Source organism: Grus americana, chromosome 4 (genome assembly GCF_028858705.1).
Source record: "Grus americana isolate bGruAme1 chromosome 4, bGruAme1.mat, whole genome shotgun sequence".
Classification (NCBI taxonomy): domain Eukaryota; kingdom Metazoa; phylum Chordata; class Aves; order Gruiformes; family Gruidae; genus Grus; species Grus americana.
The window spans coordinates 56846782-56865836 of NC_072855.1; the positions used below are offsets into that span (position 1 = coordinate 56846782).

Sequence of the window (19055 nt, forward strand, 5' to 3'; positions counted from 1 at the left end):
CAGGCTGACTAATGCTCACTAAAACAAAAAAACCCAACCAAATAAAAAATGCTACACACCTGTCTGCAAACCAAGAAAAGATTGTAGGCCCCTGTTATACCAGCCTTGACCAAAATCGGAAACTTCATTGTCACAGAACACTCTCCAGCCCCTTCTCTCATAGTTTTCACAGCTGACTGATGAAACTGTAAACTGCATGAGTTCCCTTGTAAACTGCGATGCTTCCCTCAGCACATCCAAGTCAAGAAAATTTTCAGTCTGAAACAATAGCAGAATATTTTATGAGAAAAGGAAGAAAAAGATACAAAAGGGGAATGTACTATGAGCACATATTTTATTAAAATTTCATGTGGAGATTGAGCAGACATTGAAAATTCCACAGGAGCCATGAAATGCACAATAAATTCATACTGCATAAAATCCTCTTCGATGCTGGAATTCTTCACGTTACTGATCGTCTCCCTGGGGATATACACATGCACAAACCTCTGGGTTTTAGTGGGCAGGTCATCTTTAATTTCTACTGATCGTTTTGTAAGCCACTGGCTAAAAAGCTCCTAGTTTACGATTTTTGTCTTTATTTGGCTAGTTAAGATAAGTATTACTTTGGAAACCCCCATTGTGTCACATTTAAGAAAACAGTGACAACCATTTTCTGCCAAAATAAAAGCCTCTGAGTATTCCAACATCCAGTCACAGACTTACAGAGAGGAGAGTTAACACAAACTCTGCAGGCTCTCAATACAATCAGATTCATTTCTCCACAGGCAGCCAGATCTTTCAAGTTCACATTGACAAACATCGATGATGTCTTCCAGAGATAACATTACAAAAACAATGTGGAAAGGCACCTATTTCCTTAGGATTAGTTTCAAGATCTACAGACACATATAGGATAATAATCAAACCAAGAACAGGTAAAGAGGCTGAGTTTTCTTTCATTAGTTACATAGTTATGTAAAAAAATCTGAAATAAGGAGTTGTTGCAGGTTACATACAGGTGAAAAAAGTCAATTGAATATGTCTAAATGAAAAAATGAGTTTGCATGTTTGAAACTGTCTAGTGTAGAATTGGTCTAAATAGACCATGATTTTCAGTTCGCTGCCAATATTCAGCAAATGCTCAAACTGAAGACAATGCAACTGTTTGAATAAGAGACAGAAAACACATTGGTCACCTATCAAGACACATCTTTTAAGTATGGAAATGGAAAGATCAGGATGTTTATGTTTCATTTTTCAAGTACATTCAAAATGTGAAAAGGAAGCTTTTTCCCCCAGAGAACCACCGACTGAAGAATGTTCATTTCTTTCTGCACATGTTTTAGACAGAACATGCTGCTTTGAATTTGCATTTATTTCACAACTATGATTATAGAAAAGGCACAGTATTCTTCTGAAAGAATTACATATTACACGATGTGGTCTTTTATTGTTGGTGCTTGAATGAAGCTATCCTGGAATTCTCCACCATCAATTCACCGTCTTTAAATACACTTTTCTCCAGCACATGAAGTATTTGACAAGAAATCCTCACAACATGAATGAAAAGCTTGTATGAAAAGGAAACCAGCTATAGTTATTCTAATAGTTGATGAAAATTCTGTACCCAATCTCTACATAAGATCAACCTTTATGAGACTTTTTTTTCCTCTTTGTACAGAGGAAAAAATGACCAAACTACTACAAGTAAAATAGCCAAGAACGTTTACAAAGGAGAACTTTAAACCTTTAATGTTCTTTGCAAAGCCATTTCATTGTGGAGCTCAGAAGTGTGCGTGTATTTAAAAATACTCACAGCAAAACAGTAAAAACTATGAAGAATCACTGCCTTTCTGAGTGTCTCTAGCTACCAAGTAAAAGCAAACATATTTTCAGTTTTCAAAAAGAAGCAGTATTTTTCCTTGAAGAAATAATGAACAAAGGAGTTATAAATGTCTCTAATGAAGAAGTGTCAATAATACTTAGCATTTTGCACTGTACTTCTGATGTTGACTCTGATGGCATGTTTATTGCTCCGCTGTCACATAGCATGATAGGAAATTTTTGCTCATATAATTATAACACTGGATCTTTCAGACTGTACCCTAGTTTATATTTAAACTATAACAGTGCTAAACTTTTTCCTAGTGGAAAGTTACGCTTAAACTTGATCTTGTCTCATGATTGTCTTCATTGTCTGGAAACAACTGAATCAAATGATCAAAATATTGTTTTTCACAGGTGGTAGATGAACTATACATAAGGCAGAACTCAATGACATGTGAGCAATCCTGCAAACAACTTTCCGTGGACTATCTGGCTGCAGTTTTCCATTCTACAGCAGACAACCCATTTGACCCAAATGTTTAAGGGTCAAGGAGTCTCTTCTGCTTCCACTTAAGCCTTTGAGAAAGCTGTTGATCAAATCAAATTAATAGTACGAAAACCTAAACGTTTTCTCTTTCTCTGATGAGCACTCCTGAAAACAGAGAAGTGTTTCCATGTTAGAGGAGTACGTTTGTCCTCCTGAACAAAATGTCATGTTTTATAATCAAATGCACCAATGATGTTCAGGGAATATTAACACATGGATATAGGTGTCTTTCATCTGTCTCATCACAATTATTGCAACAAACTTTACTATCAATCATTACAGAAATAATTGATTTAGACCATAAAAAATCAGGCAGAGGTCAACTGGGTGGAAAGCCTGCAGATCTGCAGGTGCTCAGCAAAAACCGAAAACCTCACAGCTTAGACTGTAAGTCTTTTACTTGCAATCATAACTGCTGTTATGAGATGAAAATAAGTGGATATGGCCAAAATGTTTATATTTTCTCATATGACGCAATTTAGAGTAACAAGTGTAGGACCCCACAGACAAAACAGCTTTGTTTGCAGAGGATAAAAGCAAGATTTGGGCACTATTTCCACCCCACTGAAATTTATACTGAAACGGACTTTTTTTTTTTTTAAATACTTAGACAGGTAGCATTCTGACTACAATCATACTTCAAAGCATTGTGTAGTTGTACTTTAACATGAAGGTCGGGTGACAGTCCTTATACTGAATCCAAGGCTTCTTGAGTTTTATGGCATATAAAATCTCTATATTCTCTGTTTTAAGTTGGAGCCATTTACTATCTAAGAATTCCAGATGTGGCTTTAAAGTAGTGTTTTCTAGCTTTCAGTGTAGTTGCCTCCCCCCTCTCAACTTCAAAATGATATCAAGATGAGGTTTCTAGGGCAAACAGCTCTGGAAATGTTGAAGGCATGATTCTGGCTCACGCACATATATACCCTCCCATAAAGAAAAAAAGAAGTGATTTTAATAAAGACTAAATAATGAAAAAGGATACAGGTAAAAAAAAATCCTAATACCACAAGAGCAGACAGAGAGCTTGCAGGAGACACAAAGAAAACCCTTCAATGGACACTTCAAAAGCCTAGTAAAAATCCAGCCATATTCATAATCAAAAAGGTTTTTTTTGTGAAATGAGAAAGCAAATTTAAAAGAGGCCCTGCTATTCCAGCCCTCAGGCTTTCTTCAAGGTAAAACACCACAACTGAGCAGAAACCTCAGCACAGTCTTCCTTTAAATCACATGTTTACCCGACACCTGTTTGGCTGCTGGCAAGGAACTCTCATATCCAATGAATTGGCCGTTGAAGGCTTTAAATTTACCCTTGGCAATCTAGCGTCTCACCTCTGTCTTGTAAAAAACTCTAAACATTGGAAAAAAATGGAACTAGTGTCATGCTCCTCTTTAACAGCATCTGAATCAGGAGTTTTGGTAAGCAAGTTTCCAAGACCAATTCATAAAGAACAACAAAATATTAATTCTGAGCTATCAGTTGCTTCCATTCTACCATTTAATTCAACAAAATTACTCCAGGCTGAAGTCCCTATTATTTTACAGTTGGTGTCGGTGAAGGATTCTGTGTCAGGTGTGATAAGTGGAATACCACCCCTATACATTCATTACTAGTGTTCAAGCACCACAGTAAATCCTGTTCCTATAGATGCATAAACAGACATGTATGCAAAGTTTCTATCTTATTTTTTCCTGTGGATTCTCTTATATTAAGTGAAGGAATAGTTTTCCCTTTCCCTGTCTTTAGAGATGGTGCCATAGTAAACTTGTCTTCTGACTCACTGGGAAGCACAAATGCGAGCTTTTTTCCTATGTTCCTACAGTGCCTAGTACAAAAGCTTAAAGGTTCAAGACTAGAGATACAAGGGATACCATGTGTGTAAATACCGAAAATGACACACACACTTGCTTTTGAAGCTGTCAGCATTTACAGAAAAAAGGATAATACATTGATTAGCACCTTTAATCCATCAGGAAGGGAAAAGGATCTGGACTACTCTGTTAGTATTCAATCAGGATGCTCAAAGTAACTTTTATTCTTTTTGTAGCATGGAAAGGCAGTACGTTTAACTCTGTGTGACCTACCTGTGGAACTTTTTGAAATTAAGGAAATATGAAATGCAAAGGAGGTCCAAATTCAAGCCAATTACAGTATTTGCTATGCAGCTCATGGTAGCACTGTTCTATTTCCACCACCACCATGACCGTCATGCCAAGACATCCACTCATTTTCTCCCCCTCCTGACTTCTACTGAATTATTCCAGATGTAGAAGCTTGGTTAGCTTCAAACTGCATCTAAAAAAACCTGTGACCTGGTCTACATTTTCCATTTCACATCTCTGATGTATTACTTTGTTAGTGCTCAGATCCCCTATTGAAAGATTTAAAAAAAAAAAATCAGACAGGAGTCAGCATCCTCAGCGTTCATCAACTATTTTTCCATCACAACTGTAGATCCTTACTCGAGAAGTTACTCTGAGTATTTGTGTTAGTCAAAAACAGGCATACAGGAGCTCACATAGGAAAACAGAATTCTCAGCCATGAGGTTCTTTACAAAAAACTTGCCTTTTTCTTAAGTTGCTCATAGGTATTGCAGGAATCAAAGTCATCTGGAATTAATCATTTCACCTAGAAGAGGTGGTAATTTTGTACCATTTATTTAACCCTAAGGATTAGGGTTTGGTATTCTCCACCTACTTCATTAATCCTTGTATTTTGGAAAGCTGGGTCCAGATTATCCTTGTATCAGCCACACGGATTGAGGGTGGTATTACTTTCATACATCAGAATTATCAGCTAGAAGTGAATAATCATCCTGAGACTGTACAAGCAGCACAGTATAATAGCCATAAATTATCCTGCACAAGAGTAGCAAGTAAAGAACCCTTTACAAGATAGATCAATGTAGAGGCAGGGGAAACAGTTTTTGACATTTTTCATTTTAATGAACAGAGTAAAACTTCTCTTGATTGTTAAAGCAAAATGACCTTTAGAAAAAGGACATACTCGGAAGTTTGATTTTGCTGTTCTTCATAAGAAAAGAACACACCTATATAACTGCTTAGATTCGTGATTCATGTACATATCAGTACTTTTCCAGTAAGAGAGTTGTTTTAGGAACTGAAGAAATGCAACAATGGAGCTTTTTATTTTCCCAGCTGGAAAGTTAGGTCCTGCTTGCCCTCATATCCATCACATGGTTCAAGAGTATTACTACTTTTGTGTGGCATGTTCCTGAAGTCTTTGTTCTTTGGTGACAGTGCAGGTGTGGGAAGACAGGTGTTGGGTACAACAACCATTATCTCATTAGTACTGTTGCTGCCTCCTAGAAGACACTCAACTGTTGTTTCAGAAGATCTTCAAATGCCATAGCACCCTTAATGAAATTGAACCTACAGAATGAGGACTGGCCAACTGACAACGCTACCAACTGAGATAAGGCAGAGAAAAGCTAAAGAGACACATTGACAAAAGAATAATTTCTGGGGTAGCCCTTTCATGTAAGTACAGCTTCCTTAAATAAGGCAGCTACAGACAAGAGGAAAAATTTGAACTCTACAGTGAAAACTCATACGATACCATAAGATACTGCTGCATAGAGCAAGTCCTGCCCACAAATTGACCAGATGCTCCTGTTCTTAATCAGCATTATGCTGGGAATGCCATAGCTGTTGGCTTAATGTTAGAATAAACCTGAAAGCTGCTTTAATACAGAGCCTTGCAAGGAATACTTTCCAGAAGCACTGTAACAACAGGGCCTCAGCTTTAAACCAGCTAAGCATGAAAACTAGATCTGCTTGTTATCACTGTATTAATTTGCTCAAACTTCCTGCTTCTAAATTAACTTCTAAATGATTCACATTCATGCTCACCACTCCCACTTATTTTCCGAACTTCATATAGCGCACACAGCATTTTTAAAACATTAACTTCTACAAACTTTCACCTGTATTTGCTATTCTGCCAAAGTATTTTTATTATATTTCATCATAGCTAGCAAAAGAATCAAACCTGACAGCAGAGTCCAAACTCCAATTTCCAACAGCAAATCCCATTTTAGAAGCTTGTTCACCTTCATAGTTGAACTTGAAGTTTTGCACAAACAGCTGCACATAAATGAAGTCCTTCTTCTGGATTTTGCACTTCCTACATATTGATGCAATCTAAAGAGAAAGCCAAGTTTGAAGAAAATCTGTTCAGCAATTCTGAAGAAATAAGCTTTACACTACCAAAACAGTCTCAAGTAATTGTTGTGGTTTGCTAATAAACATGCCTCTTGCCTTTTCCCAATTCTGCCTTACTTTCTATCAGAGATAAGAATCCCATTGAAAGATACTTTCTACATCTCTTCAAAGAGACAGAGGAAGAAAAGAGAAGGAAGTAATTATCAAAGCAAACAAACAAAGATTGCAAGTAGCATTTGTCCCATTCATTACACAGGTCCCCTCATCACAACTTTCCCCCCCCATCCAAAAAAAAAAAAAAAAAAAAAAAGAGACATGAACATATGCTTCATCCAGGCTCAGTGGGAGGACAGTATCAATACTCTAAAAACAATTTTGAGCTGGTTCTTCCTATATACACTGTTTAATAACAGAAGAGTAAGTTTCTGTGAGAAGGATATGAGACAGTTTCTAGCTAATAGGCTAAAAGGGGTTACAACACTTCCACCGATTACCTGCAAATGCTTGAAAAGATCCCAACAAGTCAGTGTTACTTTACACTTGAAGTGTTTTACTTTATTTTTTATGTCTTCCTTTAGCAGTTAATGTTTCATATACTGAATGAATCAATTTCAGGATTTTTGAAGAATCCTAGAAGAACAACACATGCTTTGTCTTTCAAGCAAGCAGAGCTGAACCAAGAGAACGACATTACTCTTTGGAGACCTTGAAAAATAGCCAGAAAATTAACCTCAGGACTAAGCATTTGTACCACAGGAAATGCCAAGACCTAAAGATTTTGTTTTTATTTTTCTTGCAATAATTAAACATGAATTCAAGGTTGCTCTGTCATACTTTTTTTAAAGTTGTAGTAGGCTGAACAAGTATATTTGGAACCAAAACAGAAAACTGGCAAGTTACATGAAATGAAATAAAACATTTCCTACTGACACCTATGGCAACAAGCACATATTAAAAAATAAAAAAAAAAATCTAGATTAGTATCAATTCAAAGTGAAAACTGGATATTTTCTTTTATTCATTACTTGGCCATCTTTACAAGTCCACAGCAGAAGAGAATCACCACCGGACAACTCAATGAACTCAAAAACTAAACAAAGAAAGCAAAAAGTTTAATTATGCTACATAAAAAACCCTCTGCTTTTTGATTACGTATAGTGAGAAATTAATGTTAAGTGCTTCTGGAGATGAGGATGAGTTAAAGATGAGGACACTTTATAGATGTTTTAAAACTTATTTACTTTTTCAATTTATAGATAATCTATTAATAGTTAAGGGTCTAACCATTACCTTTTCTTCTATAAACTACTAAAACCAGGGACTACCCAGCAGTTTAAATAACATGTGAAAAAAGCTGCATCTATTTAACAGCTGCAGAACTTATAGGACAGAGGCAGTAAAATATATAAAAAAAGACAAGAGTTAAAAATCCTACTGCAAGAATATTAACTGTAATAAAAGAGAAGACATTAAAACCAGCAGCTAGTTAGGTGCCAGGACATAATAGAATCCATAAGGACAGGCAAAGAATGATGCTAAGTTAGGGAGAAAGAGTCTGTTTTCAGAGAAGAACTTCCTGACAGACACCACAACAAAGCAACATGAACGGTGACTGTGTGGTCCCCTTCTCGTAAATAAATCAGGCGTCAAAGGTTGATCTGCAGTTAATAAGAGGCCTAAGCCTTCTCCAAGGATTTGTAGTATTCTGTCAGCACAGTCCAAGCCTTAGGAGCCATGAAGCCTTCCGGTGGGTTTTGTCCTTCTCGAGCCAGCTTGCGCATGCGGGTCCCCGATATAAATTCAAAGTCTTCATGGCTGAGAGAATAGGAGTGGGGGCAAGGGGGGAGAGGGAGAGGAGCAAGGTGGGGAGGGGGGGGAAAAGAACATATTTTAAAAGCAGGCAAAGTTGCTCATAACCCTTCTGCTTTCTTGATGCTTTATAAATTTCTGCTTGGGAGCATAATGCTGTATAATGTTCCAGACATTTGGCCAGCAATGCCAGTAAATCTCTAGAATATACATCTTCTAAAATACTCAAGCTTAGGTAACTCCTGGGGTTTAGCAGCATGGTCCAACTGATCTGTGGACTGAATTGAGTCTGTGCTTCCATCTGTGGAGGATGACCTTCCATCTGGCTCATTCTTTATGAGGAAATAGGGAACTGCTGTTGGAGAGAACCATCTCCACCACCTCCTGTCTCAGCCCTCTGCCAAGCAACAGCAGCCGTCCTATTTTGCACCTCGCCCTGCCATGGCAGCAGACCAGCCCTATGTGCTGGCTGAAGGCAGTCATTCCAGTGCTGGTTGAAAAAGGTCATTTCAGTACCATACAGAATGTGAAATAACATCATTGCACAAAATCTTAGTGAAGGACAGTTTGCAGAACAGAGAAAGTAAAAACCTCAGAGTCTAGAGGCAAGCTGGGCCACTGCAAGCCACTGAGCATGCATACACATGTATATGCATATCAGTAATGTGACACATACAGTTCAAAAAAAAGAAAAAAGCAGGGGAATAATAAAAATACCTTTCCCTAAAAAACAGAATTCAGTTGGACAAATGCACAAATGAACCCAGATCAAGATTGTTTATTATTGTTAACATGACAATCTAAATTAATATTAAACTTCTCAGGTATGTGGTCATAAGCAGCAAAAGCTCCACAAGTTTAACGCTTACTCCTCACAGGACTGAAACAGTAAAAGCAAGACAAGAATGCCAGAGTTCTATCAAATGCTTCAAAACAAAAATTATTTATTCTTAAATTAAATATGCAATTTTACTTATGTCATTTGCTCAATTTGCAACATGTATGCATTACTCATTCTATAATTGTCTGTTTGAAATAACAGCCAAGTATTGATCTCAGATGCACATGCCTTAAAGAAAAACAAGAGCCAAGTGTGTGCATCAGGGGGCAGAACTTGGCTCTAAGTGCTGAGCTACACTCAGTAGGGTATGGAAGTTAGCAAGAAGCAGAAAGCATTCCACAGTTCCCTTTCACAAAACCACTAGCCCCATAACTTTTTAATTTGAATTGTATACATTTACACAGCACCACTGCCACGCATCCTCTGTTCTTTTGCTCTCAATTCGGGACTGTGAGTTCCTGAAGTACGACAAGGCAAAAAACCCTGCTGTGCTTCAATTCCGCAAAATATAAATTACATTAAAATGAAAACTTAAAGTTGATGTAAGCCCATGGGAGAAAAAGTTATGTCACTGCTATTTATAACACCTGAAAATTTTGTTCGTTGTAAGAGAGATGCTGACTGTTCACTAACACTGCTTGAAGATAACTTGCGTTCTTTGCAAAGAACTATTTATATAACATATATATGGGGACGTGATAAGCCTGGTTAACTCTAGCGAAAAAATATTGAGTCTTCAGATGATCAGGAAGAGCAGAGTAAAGCTAGTGCTATAAAGTTTCTCCATGTATGGTTTTCTCCACAGTGTGGTAACCATAACAAAGTTGGAACATTAAAAAAATGTTAGCTGCTTTATCCCCTCCTTGTCTGTTAAGTTCTCAGAAAAACACTCAACTTTCTCCCATGCCCTACAAGTGAAATAAAGGTACTCAGACAATAAATTTAGATATGCCATATAAGTTTGCTTCAATAAGACCCCCAATTCCTTTAGCTGCTTCTTATCCTTAGTTGCATAAAAAGCAGCTCTTGGAATAGGAGACATCAAGAAAGAGAGAAACGTAAAAAAAGCTAAGGAGATCTACAGAAACTATAAGAAAAGGAAAGAAAAACAAGAGTGAGAATCATTTAAGAAACATATTGCATTCAGCATCTCATAACATATCTAGAAATGTTTCCAAAATACTATTAAAAAGTACAAAAGTATTAATGGTGACCTCTCATTATCCCAAACTTCTCTTTTGAATGGGTTTTTCTCTTAAAAAAAAAAAAAAATTACCCTCATTAGTAATCCCTAAAGTGACTCAAACAGAGCTTTGGCAATATATACTGTATGTTGAAACAACACAGTAATTTTTGCCTTTTTTAAAATTACTGCATTTGCAATTGTATTGTTTCCAGTTTAATCTCCACTGTCATATCTAAACCAGAATATTTGAATAACCACTCAATACTCATTGTCTTTGGTAAAAATCAAAACTCTTGAATATAAGAAACTGATACTTCCTCTAAGCAGAAATACCTTACCAGTACTGGCACTGTGGTGTGATGTGAACCACAAGCATTTTGAAATAAAACATATCAGTATGGGTAATTTACGTTTGTGGAAAAAGAAACCAGAAAGAAGAGTCAAGTAATTTGGATCATAGTGAATTTTCAGGATATTAGGAGTTACTGTACATAAAATTGATTTAAGCAGAACATGAGAGGGGGAAATACTTGACCATTACAGCTGCTATGAAATATAAATGCCAAAGCCATCCAAATTCCATTCTCAATTGAGATTTGGAATGACTCTCAATGAAACTTAACCCAAGCCTTTTGTGAGCATGAGATTTAAGTGCCTTTGAAATTTTTATTCAGTAGCTGCTGGAAATAGCTTTCTTTCAGTCACATTGTATGTTAGTAAATGCTTGTAACGTTGATTGGACCTTTTACTACCAATTTAGTTTGACTAGTATCAACGTAATATTTGGTGCCAATGTAATTAAAAATATTCTCCAAAAGAAAGAGGAAAAAAAGGCAGAAATAAATTCACAACAAAAACTTGTCAACAGAAAACCAGTCTTGAAATATATTACATTGAGACTGGTATTTGCTCCATGGCATAGCATCCTAGAACCCGATTAGACTCACAGTGTGGAAAAAGCCTTTTATACACATGCTGTGAAATCTCCTTAATTACAGAGGACAAGGCTAGGCAAACAGAAAATACATAACTTTGCTGTGGTCTCATACATCTAGCAAAAGGAGAAAAGGAATCTTTTCTTACACTTTGGATTGTGCTCTCACACAGAGCTATATATACGTACAGATACCCACAGGTACACAAGTATTTTATATTTGGAAAGCAGGAAGTGATTTATTCAGAATAACATAGGAACAATTTTGTACTGTTAATTAATCTTCAAACTATTCACAGTGACTATGAGACTCAAAGGACACTAAAAACCATACACAGAAGATTAAGTATTCATACACCAGTTTTTTCCTTTCTTTCATTTACAAAGACTTACATTTTAATATTAAATGGATTTCCCATTTTTTATGCATTCAATAATCATTTTTCATTCTAATACCACAAGTGACCCCAGCAAAAATGACAGGTCTTTATGCTTTGTTATGAGCTCAAACATGCTAAGAGCAGTGTATGAGGCTAAGATTTCAAAGACCTTACGGTTCTTGTGAGAAACCAAAGAAGTTGCACCATTTTGCAAGTGGGAAATGACTGCATGAAGATGCCCACAGCCCTACAGGAAACCTCTGCTGTATATCTGATGCATCAATACAGTACCTTAATACAGTGACTGAGAAGAATATTTTTTCCTGTTCAACAATTATTCCCTACAGGTTTAATCTAAGTATAAAATATATTAAGTAATTGATTTTTCACTTGGGAGCACTAAAGGCCAGTCATAATCTTGGGAACCCTGACCTTCTGTTGGGGTATCTGGCAATGTGCAAATGCCCTTCCTGGAATTCCCATTCTCTACGGAGGGCAATGTCTGGTGCTCTCAAGGTCTGAAGAAATTACTCTTAAATACAAAACTCATCATAAAAGTACAGACCATTCTTTCACAGTTTTGCCTATTCATAAAAGTATGTTTTTTGGGAACAAGTGTATGGAAATAAAATAATAACATGACTTGTTCACTTTGGTTTGGCTTCAAAATGACTGCCATGTTCTACTCAGCTGGTAAACTTTAGATCCAATTAATTCCTAGGATAATTCACAGCCTCCTTATCTGGGATTCAATCCTTTAACAATTCTCCTTCTCCAACTTCACACTTCCTGAACAGGATTTGTCATGAGGTAAAAAACTAACCTTACAACCCTTTTCAGAAGGATTGTCACTGAATTTAAATTTTGCCTTTGCAGCATCAAGTCATGACTTACACAGTAACTCCTACAGGAACAGAACATTGTCCCTTACAGTATCAAGTCTTTGTTACATCGGTCTATGCTGTGCCTTGGGAATGCCCCATGATGCTGAGTGAACCAACTAGTATCAGCTAGGTTCAAAACCTGACTGCCCAAGAGCAAACTCTTTGTGAAGGTAGAACATAATAATGTGATTACTATCAACATAGGCAAAGAAAATCCTTTACCTGCTGTGAATGAAATTCCTTTCTGACTGGCAGGAGGGTTTAAGTCTTCTGAGCTGCTGTAGTGTTTCAATGTATCCTGAGTTATGTACTAATGATAATTGAGAAACCATATTTCACATAGCTTATCTCAGCCTCCTACTATCACTTTAAAAATCAGGTATCACACCAAATTTGGGAACAGTATGTACTTAGCTGGAACAGCTGTCCTGTAAGTATGACTTGACAGTATTAAAGCAGTCATGACAACCATACTAAAGGTCCTGGGAATAAACTATATAAAGTCTCTCTTCACAGATACCCATACCTCATTGACATTTTACAGAAAGTATAAACCGTCTGCCCCAGTAACCTTACTTATGAGTTTCTTTTAGCCAAAATGATCTCATCAGTTTTCTTTCAGGACCAAAAAAAAAAAAAAAAAAAAAAAATCCCATTTTTCCAGACACTGCTGTGGCTTTTTTAATTGCCAGACTAATTTCCTTTCTTAATTGAGTTTTTTCTCAGCAGCAGCCTGTGGCTGCATTTTATAGGACTGATCTTCTGTAAAGAATTGGGAATCTCTGCTCACCCAAACAACTACTATTATTAAGCCACCAATCCCAAATTACAATTGTCTGTGGTAACTGTTTGAGAGGCCCTTTTGGCTGAAGAAACACACTGTTTTTCTGAAGGGATTTCAGCATTGGGTAGGGATTTTTTGCGGGGTGGAGGTGTTTTTTGTTGGTTGCTTGGTTCTTTGGTTGTTTTTTATTTATGCTTCAGTCTAATAGTGGTTCACAGATCAGACATTCATTTGGAATTTCTCCCTTATAAGTAGAGTAAACTTTTCCAAAATGTTTGGACATATTCAATTACTGATCCAAAATTCTATGAAATCTAAAAGGGTAAAAACTATGATAAGCAAAGGACTGTACCAATATTCATACTAGTTTTTATATGTATTATTTCTTCAGAATTCTATGCAAGTGGAAATGCTCAGGCTTCTCACAGAAACTTAGACTAGGCTTGCTATTTGACTTCAGCAACAATAAAAAGGGAATTTTTATTATCCTCATTTTGACCATAGGGAAAATAAAATTAAGTTAGCTCTACCTGTGCTGCTACACATTGCTTCAAATGCATTCCTCAAATCACTTTCCTAAATCTTAGTTTTAGGCACATCTTTTTCAAAAATATGTTTTAAGACTGCAGTTCCATGAGGTGCTAAACCTAGTTCTGATATCCAAGAAATAAAGTAAAAATTGTGGTGGCTTCATGAGGTAAAATACAAAGATAGTTTCAATTCATTGATTGTTCACAGGTCTTAATACTTTAAAGGGCAACTTTAGTCAAACAATTCATACAAGTTAAACTTTGTGCACCACTCTGCAACTACAATTGCTGTGCAAGTAGTATAAAGGCTTTTACATCAGTCTTTTCTTACCCCCTTTCGTCACACACAATGCTCCATGACTATCCCTGAATGCCTTCCTCTTTATCCCTATCTCTGCCTTTCCTCATAAACAGGGGTACATGTAGATACACCTGCTGCAAGTGACTTCAGCTCTAACACAACATCACAGCAGCTCAATGTTGTTAACCAGCAGCATGACACCCTAACACACAGTTATGTTCTCCAGACTGTTCCCAAGCAGAGATACCGGGTCTACTGAAACTGCAAGGGCAGTGTGCATTCTGGAGGATGCTAATGGAAGCGAGAAACAAACCTAGCTTCTATATTGACTATGTAAAACTGCACTTGCATGGACACCTTTGGGAGCTGAAGCCCTTAAGAACAATGACCTCTTAGACTCACAGGCAGCACACCTGAGAAGTAAGGGCCTTTGTTACTAATTTGGAGGCAGGGCCAGTGGTAGGCTTTTCGATGCTTCCCAGGCTTGCCACCAGGTCATGAGCAGCTTAGCCACAGCTAGGTCCCGCATAGTTGCCCAGTATCTTATGGTATGTAGCTGACCAGTACCAACTCAGCACACAAAAGCACTCCATGTAGGCCTGTGGGGTTAGGTTTTGAGCATGTGTTACATCTTTCGCATAAAAGCTGAGCATGAATGTTTAGAGATGTCACAAGCAAAGCAACTCTCTGCCACTGCTAATGCTGCAGCCCCAACTTGTCAAACATCCTTCTGGCAGTTGGATCAAGCTTTTGGTAACCTCTTACCACTAGCCAAAGATTCATCCCCCATTGTCCCCACGGCTTGGGATTGCCTTCAGAAGCAGAAAGATAATTTACTAACATCAGCAAAGAGCCCAACTGCAATAACCTCTGCATGTCTTTGCTGCCAAGCCAGGTGTGGGCCTAACTCTGCCAAATTAGAGACACCCAAGATAGCAGATGGTGTCCATTATGGCTTCTCACAAGCACCTTCTCAGATAGAAGAGTCTAGGAGGCCTGAAAGAATAGAAGAGATGACCACTCAGGGAGAGAATAACTGCTTCCAGCAGCTAAGACGCACAGCTCAGCTATAGCTCAGTCCAAGGGAAACCCACTTGCCATAACCTTCTGTGCATCCATTAGCGATGTAAATTCTTGAATTGCCTAGTTGGCTGTCAAATCTCCAAGCCTCAAACAACTGAGAAAGGTGCAACAGAAATCAAGCTACTTATTTCCAAAACAAGTCAGAGCAATGCTTCTATGCATACAACCTCTTCCCCACATTTTCATGCTGTGTTTTTCACCAGGTAAGTGGTGCACTCATGAAAGATTTCAGTGAACATCACTATTTCACATCCAAGGGTCTTCCACCAGTACTGATCCTCTCATACTTCCAGACAACCCTCTCTTCCCTGCCACCCTCCTTACGGAGTCAAACACCACACGGTCCAGGATCCTGCCACATTTTCAGCATTACACAGACTATCTTGAAATGTAGCCAGCTGCACCCACCCAAGTTCTAACTCTCTCTGGAGCCTACAACAGTGTTCTGTCTATGGCAAGCAGGAGCAGTAATGGCTCTGTCTTCAGGGAGTCTGCATGTGTCTGCATTGCCATCTAGAGGATTGCTGCCACACTCCAGTCTACACTGTAGTTTACAAACAGTATCTAGGGAGGGACAGCACAAATGGTCTTACATTCTGATAGCAGCAAGGCAAAACTGCACACTAATTGCAGTGTGGTCTTTTTTCCAAGACAGTGACAGAAACAGAAAAAAAAAAAATGCCTCAAGCCAAAGGGTCCCCACAGGCATAATGAAAGGATAATAGGGTGCACATAATGCGGTCTGTGACAAAAGGCAAAACCTGTTACCACAGAGATTTATTTTTTTTAATCATTTGTTCTGGCTAATGACAGAGGTACGATTTTACTCCCCTTGATCTAAATCAAATCTATCCTAAGAGTACAGTATAGATGATCACAGAATCAATATTCTTCTACAAAGATTTTCTGTTCCATGCAATGAGAATTCTGGCCTCTCACATTGTTAGTCCCCTTCTATTCCAAATTATAAGTGGTACACCAGTATAACTATTTCACTTTAATCTTTGTGTATTTATCTTCTAAAATTTGCTGAATTACTTTGACAACAAACAGGAAAAATACCCATAGTATCTACTACAACAGCCTTTTGAACATTATGCTATAGTGTATACAGGTTTGCATAACACTAGCAATATTTACCCCATAATCTAGTTACTGTGCACAGCAACAGGGCTTCCAGATGCATCGCAAATAATGAAAGGCACAAAGGTAGTAAAGTGTTCAACAGCTAGCTAAGAGGCATTAATTCTAGGAAAAGGCTTTCATGTCATATATGCTAGGAGTGCCCTTTCCTCTGATTTTATTCCTCCTAATGAAAATACCATTATGTGTCAGGGCATAGACCTGATCTGATGCTACTGTCCGTAGCTTCACTTAAGAAGAAAAAACCTGTTGCAATGCCATCCAAAGAGAAGTTTCACAACAATAAGGAGAACTTTACACTGGAATGCTGCCTATATGGGAGGGAGGAGGAAGGAAGAACATCATCATCAAACTACAACTGCTAAATAAGCCTCCCTGATTAGCTTCAATTTTAAAACACCTGCAATGTAGCGAATTTCTAAACACATATGGACGTCAGAGCAATACACAGTGAAACTATTTTAATTGTCAAGTTTCAACAGATTTGCCTTTATCATGCTGCTTACGATTTCCAAACAACAGAAGAACATAGGAAGTTATATTTAGTTCTGCAAGAGATGGTAACACTTTGCAGCTTTTAAAAATAAAAGCAGACTAATTCAGGTGCTTGTAATTTACTGCTGAAATATAAAGCAGTTACATAGCTTACAATCAAGGTTAAGCCAGCACATTATCTACTAATAAACACAACTCATGGTAAGAAAGACACAAGCTGCTGAATAAAACTTGCTGGTTGATTGTCACAAGCCACAGTGACATCCTTGGAGACTTTAATACTCAGTATAAATGCAGCATAAGCAGCTGAAGAACAAGAGATAAGAGATGGGTTCATTTTTACAGATCAATCTATCCCATGCTGATTTCGTGCTTTCAAAGACGAATTATGTTCTACAGACATACTTCTTCAGTTAGAAGCAGTAGGAAACAGCCAGAATATAAAAATCCCAAGGTTTTTTTAGAAAAACATCTTGCCTGACAGTTTGTATTTCAGTATTAACTTCAACTGCAGTTTGATGTCAAACAAAAGTACAGTTCAATAATCTGAATAAAGAGGTTTAAACTAAAATGACAAGTCATCTTTCCCAGTCCCACTCATTGGTAACACAGCTATATATGTATTGAGTTTTGGACTCCGCTATGCCACAAGTGAAAAATAATATTGGAACATGCAAGAGGTGAGATTACCTGTCCTGTAACCGGATTTATTTTTAAAAAAAAAAAAAAAAAGCAAGCTGAAAACCCTGGGACATACAATGGACTTAGGGCATCATTTTGCATTATTGTTAAACAGAACGAACAGCTATTTGTCACCCTCTCTTGCCTGCTACACTCTCCCTGCTACACTCTCTTATTGTTTCTCTTCCATCATATTTGATGCATACCTGACACCTGACCTGAGAAGCACATTTAGAAAGATAAACCAGTAGAAAGCTAATCTTACCATTATAATAAATAGCAATATTTTTCTGTGGATTTACTAATCTGTGCCAACAAGTTCCAGAACTAGAGAAACTCCAGTACCTGGGAGGAAAACGGGAGCTTGCAGTGGCAGCTAAAGTTGGATCAGGTTAGTTGTGCTGTGAAACCGCACCCAAATCATGGTGAAGTCAGAAGTCACGTTGCATTTGTGATCTAAAACCACTTTTAAACACTGCCATCTTTAAGCAATATGAATTTAATTAATAACAATTTTTTTATGTGGGCAAGGGGTAAAAGGCAGCTATTGCTCAAAAAGTCTTAAAATGAAAATACAACTTACTGATCAGAGTCATAATAATCCATGCACTTCTTTTTCTTATTATAAGCTGCAACTCTGAAGGGTACAATTTCAAGTGCTCGGAGGCCTGGAGCCATTGTCAACACTTTGGCACCATGGGTTGGTTCATACAGATCTTTCCCAGTGTCAGGGTGTGGCATGCCTGCGGGATCTCGCCCTACAATGTAGAAGTTAGCTCCTGCAACCATCCGTGATCTACAGTGCCATTGAACCTAGAACAGAGACAGTTAACAGAAGAAGAAAACAGTCAAAATATAACCCTTAAATATGCATGCATTGTGTAATTACCACTTTTTCCCCTAATCAGATATGATTTTTCTGTGGAGTCACAGCAAAACAAAGAATCAATTAGGTGAATCACCGCCAAACTTACAGCTAAGACATACTATTCCTGTTTCATTTGCACATTAGGATACTTAAAAAGTTACTTTAGCACAGTGTTTCAAACACTATAATCAGGGCAAGAAAGATGGAGCTCATCCATTTCTTAGCTCAGTTCTTCCTGATGTTGTCACCCTCCATCCCTTTCCTTTTACATAAAAAGATCAATCGAAAAGCAACTGCTTTTGGGAAGCTAGTGGGATCTATTGCTCTATTTTAATCACAGTAATTTCTCTAAAAAGACACCCTGACCAATACATAGCTGCCAAACATCTCATCGGAAGACGGACAAGATAGGTTACTTAAACACAGTGTTCACAAGTGATCTAATCAATCTACCTGCACATTAAAAAAGAAAAATTACCCATGCTCTGCATTTTCACCTGGTGCATGTGGCAAGGATGCTGTCCGAGAAAGGACTTTAACACTTAGTCTGTGTCAATGTTAAGACCCAAAGGACGTATAAACTAGGTATATACT

The 19055-nt window shown here is 37.6% G+C and overlaps 1 protein-coding gene across 3 annotated transcripts in view; it reads right to left on the bottom strand.

The window, feature by feature from the left end:
- Positions 1 to 317: 317 nt before the first annotated feature.
- The window catches only part of PAPSS1 (3'-phosphoadenosine 5'-phosphosulfate synthase 1), a 54702-nt gene continuing 35964 nt past the window's right edge, over positions 318 to 19055 (bottom strand). Inside the window, exons 11-13 of one of the 3 annotated variants that reach the window (XR_008576888.1) lie at positions 18177 to 18406; positions 7037 to 8357; positions 318 to 6521 (exon numbers count right to left, since the gene is read on the bottom strand). Coding sequence is in view for 1 of the 3 variants with exons in the window: in XM_054824223.1 (XP_054680198.1) it covers positions 8219 to 8357; positions 18177 to 18406 (369 nt within the window). In the remaining 2 variants the exon portion in view is untranslated. Of the gene's footprint in view, positions 8358 to 18176; positions 18407 to 19055 lie in introns of all 3 variants that reach the window. The other 2 variants (XR_008576889.1, XM_054824223.1) reach the window with 2 other exon arrangements.